Below are 6,000 nucleotides of genomic sequence, written 5' to 3'. Positions count from 1 at the left end.
CACGTGTGGGGTATGTATTGATTATCAAGGGAGTAGGTGGTGAGCTTCTGGGAGAACAAATTCATCCCACCCAGCAAGATCTCCTCTTGCTAATAGTAGTTTGCTGGCTGTTGTTTCCTAAGACAAAATACTGCAGCTGGGACATTTCTACTAATTAATTATATGTTCCCTCTGAGAGAATAAATGCCCAGGCTCTGCCTTTTTAACATCTGTAATAGCATGCAGTTTACAAGGCATGATGAAATGCATGAAAGGAATATATATTATCACATCTGTATACTGTAACAGCAATTATCTGCTGTGACCTGGCTAAAGCTGAGAAATCAAAATATTGCCAGTGGTGAGGCTAGCATCATTGTCTCTTGGAACATGTGGTTTGATCTCCTTTAACTTCAAGCACAAGCTTTTGTATCACTTCAGTGACACTACTGAGGGGATGCAGGGAAGACCATGAGTTATTAAATCCTCCTTGAAGTTAGATTAGCTGAGTGGGAAAAGGAAACAGATTCCAGTGTTCCCTCTGAATGCCTTTAAACCTGGAAAATTCTGGGTACTTTCTAATGCTTATCCTGTATTTTACCTCTTCTAAACAATCACATCATTTCTGAGTGATGGGAAGTTTCCTAAGCCCTGCTCATAGTCACCATTCTCTGAAGAAAGATATTTGGTTGTTGTGCCACTAGGAATTTGTCTAAAAGAAGGGAAAAATAGCATCCCAGAACATACACAAATTACACACCCCAGCTCTCATCCTTGGCCAAAGATCAAAGATCACATATGTTCGAGGTACCTACACCTGCCTCCTGTCAGGACCAGTGATTATTTCCACCCAAATTAATATGTTCAAGGGCACATTCACATGAATGCAGCCTCTTCTGTAGTCCGTAAGAAACCTTGTTTTGTCCACGGAAGATGTGTCTTCAGGGGAGAACCCTTTGCATTAAAATAAGTGGATGTCGCATAGCAGGGAAAAAACCAGGCCATTTTCTCTTTCCCCAGCTCTCTGAAGTGCTGAGGAGTTATTTGGCGACTACGTCATTGCTATTCTGAAACCCACGTGCCAAAGCTCCCTTTAACAGATGCTAGAAAGGCCAACGATGCGGCAGGGAGCACGAAGCTAGCCCCAGCCTGGGGCATGCAGCCATCCAAGACCAGCCCGGCACGGCTCCTCTGCGCCCATCGCTTGATCCTGGGGGTGCTGCCACAGGTGACATCCTGCCTTCATTCCTTCTTTCCTCCCAAAGAGTGAATCAGAGGCTTGTCTTCAGCCCCTCCTGCTCCATGGCTGGTGGCACATGTCATTGGGGGGTGTTGATCTGCCCCATTGCTTCTGCAGTGAGAGTGGGCTCCCGGTGCTGCGGAAGCATGGAGCTCTTCCATCAGGACCCCCACGTTCAGGGCTGCAATATGGCTTCAGAGTGATGTGTTCGATTGGATGAATCACAGGGAAAAACCGGACCACTTCATGGAAGAAAAGCACATTTCGCCCGCCTGCCCCCACCCACCCCCAAGTCTGAAAGCTACAAGTAAAACCAATCACAGGGATGGTACAGAAGAACATGCACTCAAACAGGGCCGGATGGGAAGATGCATCCTCGTGTGTAGTAGGCATACCCAGTCTTACTTTGTTGCCAGGTCTCATGCCGTCGAGTTTACCCCTCCCAGCTGTTCTGGGTTCAGTCCCTTCTCCCTTCCCAACCCGTGCGGAGTCAGTGTCCACACTAGCAGGTGGTGGCCAGCGACTGGTGGATTGGGGGCTGGAAGCAGCGTACGTGCTCCACCGTGGAACTGTCTGTTTCCACTGACTTCATGTACTTGTTCAGAATGGCAAAAATCTCGTTGTTCAGGATCTGATACTTCCTGATCCTGTCGGCCATCTTCTTCAAGGGCTGGAGGGATGGTGAGGGAGAAAAACAGTAGGTGAAGAGAGTCTTAGGTCATCTGACCAGCTAGAAAGTACCAGTACCTCTGCCCTGCTGCTGGAAACCTCTGCTAAAGCAAAGCAGCTATAACACGTGTTACAGTTCCACTTAGCACCTCCCAGGGACCGGTGACTCACTTCGTTATAGGATTTGATGACTCAAGACAGAGCATTAACAAGGTCAGTGAGTGGTCCTAAGTTAACCGTTCTAAAGTCTAGACTCCCAGCTGCTTATTGATAAAGCCACTGAGATCACAGGATGGTTGCTGGAAATACCAGCTTCTCAGCTCCAGCTTCCCAACCCGAGGAAGAAGGGAAAAGCTTTGGGAGAAAAAAGATTTGATTGTCAAGCCAATTAAAACCTTGGCCTCTCTGCTGAGATTGCAGATGGAAATCTCACAGCGAGTGTGTCCAGTTTGAATAAGGTTAACACTGGGCATGGCTGTAATTTATGAGTTTGGACAAAGCAAGATAGAAAACAGAAAGAAGTGTGCTGGTTCAGGTCCTTTGGGACCTCGCCCTTCAACTTACCACGTTTTTTATGATTTCATCCTTCCCGTCCTGCCTCTGCACCTTCAGCAGGTGGTAGCAGAAGTCAAAGAGGTCAAAGCGCCGTTGCTGTCCAAGGAGAACAATGATAGAGCAACCTGCCCAGTTCAGACCATCTCCAAAGCACTGCCTGGAAGGAGGACAGGGTGATGGGGTGGGGAGAGATGACAAGATAGAGTTAGGTAAGAGAATTCCTGCCATGGCACCAGGAATTTTCCTTGGTGAATTCCTAGGGAAATCAGATTCAGTCCTACTCCTAGAAAGTGGGTATACACCTAGAGAAAATGAACTCAGAAGGAGACACACAGAATTACACCAGGGCCAGGCTGTGCAGGGTGCATCACAGGGTAAGATGGATGAGGACCTAGCCTCTGACTTGGGTTGCTGGCCCATCTACCCATCTCCTTCTGCATGTCACCTCGGGCATGTCCCTTTACATTGCTCTTTTCCCTGGCTGTTCAGATAGAAAGCTCTCTGGGCATCTCTTTATGTCCATGCACAACAAAGTCCTTTCATCAAGGACCCACGTTCCCCCTCCACCCCTACACTGGCTGAGGCTATCGCTGCAGCTGAGGGCATCCCGGGGCCTTGCCGGCCCCGCTAGCTCATGAGCAGCACTAACGGCAGAGCTGGCTGACGGACACTCACTCTGCAGTGAACTCGTTGGTGCCCACAGGGATGCAGTACACAAACTGCATGGCACTCCAGAGCCGGTGAAACTCCACACACTCGTCCACATGCATGACCCCGTTTGTCGGGGGTGGCCCGCGCCAGATCGGGTCCTGCAGGTAGCTCCTAATTCGCGTCAGGATCACCTCGAACATGGACAGCCCGCAGCATAACCGCTCCTTGGTCAGCAAGTCACCCTCCCGGGCGATGGCTATTTGCTGAGGAGGAGGACAATCAAAGAAACAGAAGTGACGATGTAATACAGACGGACCCTCTCGCTGGACTTAACGCTTCCCGGTCTCCTCGGCTCTTTCAAAGTGAACACACATTCCATGCAAGGTCCAACCTTACCTCTGATGGCTGCTCCTATGGTACTCCCCACCAGAGAATACTCATCCCTCAAATGGAAGAAGACTTAATATTGTGCTCAATTATATTTCACCAACCTAAGTACCTTTTGAAAGAACTACGTACGTCAGAAAACAAAAGTTGAAGGCAAAGCTCTGATCAGAAATACTGATCCTTAATTCTGCTAGCATGCTGTTCTATTAGTGCTACTTAGTGTTGCTGGGTTTAATTTCATGATTTCTGCAGATTATGAAAATAAAACAGGAGAGAACAGGGACATTTTGCTTCCCAGGATATTGCCATCATCTCTTTAAAATGTAGATAGTCCAGGGCTTTCTTGATTTCTTTTGTAGTTAGGGTTAAAAAGCTCTGAGGAAGATGAGAAGCCACCAGAACCTTAATACTGGAAAACCTGTGGTTTATAAGAAAGTCAAATAATATTTTTTTCCAGATGTGGAAGCTTTACACGTGTGGAGAATTTCTGTGACATCCACACTCAGATTTACATGTACAAATCTGGAATGGCTCCATTGGATGGAGTTCATTTGGCTTTTACACTAGAGGAAAATTAAAAGCATTTCAGCCCCATTGCTCCCCCAGAGGAAAAAAAAATGGGCATTTTTAAATAAGCAAGCAGGGCCTCCCCCCAGCACGGGAGCACTGACCCCACTGAGCTGACTGAGTGGGGCTGGGGTACAAGCATGGAGTTTGCTCGCTGCCCTGATATCCTCTTAGCTGCCCCATTTCTCGCCGTTTCCAGCGGCATTACTGACTTCTCTTTGCAGCGCTGCCAAAAATAACGCGGGAAGTGGGAGCTGAGTGCTGTTAGAGTCAAGCCTGTGGCTGTGGGAGGCTCCGGCTCTGCCGTGCTCACCCCGGTAGATGAGCGGCTGCCACGGTGCCCTGGCCCCACAGGCAGAGCCTTTTACCCCTCTCACCGCTTTGGCAGAGGCATGCAGAGCAAGCGTGACATTTACCGACCCCCTGCCTACGCCAGAGGACTTCCTGAAGCTTTAAATAGTTTTTAAGCATTTGCTCCATTTCCAGCTGTCCCTGTAATGCCTATAAAAACATCATCCCGATCAGAATCACGACGGGGGCTCAGAGCATCTGGTACAACGGGCAGGCACGTGTCCTGGCCAGACATTAAGAACATGAATTATGCTTGGTTTACTTGGGTCGTCTTTATTTCACTTTAAAAAAAACCCATGAATGTGCCTGCACATCCCCTTTCCTGACTCTTAGTTTATGCTGGCAGTAACCTAAAGCATTTTTAGTTTGGTGGCTATTGAAATTAGAAGCGTTACAATTCCTGCTTGTGCCACAATTTCAAGGATGTTCTGGGAACCTTGGATGAATTAATGTTCAACTAATAGCAAATACCAAGGGAAAGCTGTATGGCTGTGCAGAGTCTAGATTGGATCTGGGATCCCTAGATCTGTTAAATGCAGGAATGATATCACCGGTTTCATGGCACGCACTTGCATATGTTTGCTTAGCAAGTAAAGATTTATTTTATCCAGCTTGTTTTTATAGCTAAAGGCTGTACACTTTCTCTCTCCTCACCTGCTCCAGGCTCTTATGGGTACAGATTAGCATCTGCACACACTAGTCTGTGATGGCAAAATGGGGACACAGTAGAAGTAAAGCCATTTCAAATATAAATTAGTTGTTAGCATTGCTATTTGCTAAGATATAGTGATAGAAGAGGTGCTTTTGAGAACAACTAGTCCAATGATTTCAGTATACTGTTTCTGAAGAAATCTTAATCTAGAAAGGGATGCATCTGGCTCTCAAAGGATGTAGTGCCACTCAGTTATACACATTCACAGACAGAATTTGGTTCTAAAATTCATCACCATAAGAGCAGTCTTTGATACAGGACTACTAGCGTTGGGCAGATATCTAACATGGTGAAGGCAGATAGAGAGCTATTAGTCTTGTGGCCAGATCTGCCTCACAGTCTGGAGTCCTGCTGATTTCTAAGATCAGGAGAGGAAGGGTGCTCTCGAGATAAATTGTCAAAGGATGCCACTGTGCTGGCTCAACTATTCCCTCTGCCTTCAAAAGGAAAGGCTCCCATTACTTCCAGTGAAAAAATCAGACTGACCAAGCACTTTTGAAAATCTCTTACTAAATACCCCTATGGTCAGCATTAAAAGGGAGAGGATTCCTTTAATGAACCACTTTGTCCCCCCTGGTTCGTTATGAATCACCTGTCAAACAGCTGCTTCTGGATTCCCAATGCAAAACAATTATTTACAACAATCACCCACAGTTTTTCAGCCATTGCACAAATCCAGTTGTGCCACACCTCTTTTACAGCTTCTTAACTGGCAAGCTTGCAAGAACCGTACCCAAAGCCTGCAAAGACTGATAGAGCCCCACTAACTACAGCAGCCTCTGGCTCAGCCCCTTCACAGCATGTAATTATATGAAATGCACAGGGCCACCTTTAGGGAGAGGCACCTAGCAGGCAACTTCTACTCAGATTCTGGATAATTGCTAAAAGG

At 47.0% G+C, this 6,000-nt stretch overlaps 1 protein-coding gene across 3 annotated transcripts in view; it reads right to left on the bottom strand.

The window, feature by feature from the left end:
- Positions 1-481: 481 nt before the first annotated feature.
- CYFIP2 (cytoplasmic FMR1 interacting protein 2) overlaps positions 482-6,000 on the bottom strand; it is a 54,311-nt gene continuing 48,792 nt past the window's right edge. For all 3 annotated transcript variants that reach the window (XM_075509556.1, XM_075509555.1, XM_075509558.1), the window contains exons 29-31: positions 3,119-3,357; positions 2,453-2,600; positions 482-1,889 (exon numbers count right to left, since the gene is read on the bottom strand). In XM_075509556.1, the coding sequence (XP_075365671.1) occupies positions 1,722-1,889; positions 2,453-2,600; positions 3,119-3,357 (555 nt within the window). In that variant the 3' untranslated portion in view covers positions 482-1,721. The remainder of the gene's footprint in view (positions 1,890-2,452; positions 2,601-3,118; positions 3,358-6,000) is intronic.

The sequence above is a fragment of the Mycteria americana genome, chromosome 8 (genome assembly GCF_035582795.1).
Source record: "Mycteria americana isolate JAX WOST 10 ecotype Jacksonville Zoo and Gardens chromosome 8, USCA_MyAme_1.0, whole genome shotgun sequence".
In the NCBI taxonomy this organism is placed as follows: Eukaryota; Metazoa; Chordata; class Aves; order Ciconiiformes; family Ciconiidae; genus Mycteria; species Mycteria americana.
This window is presented reverse-complemented; position numbering and strand designations above follow the sequence as displayed.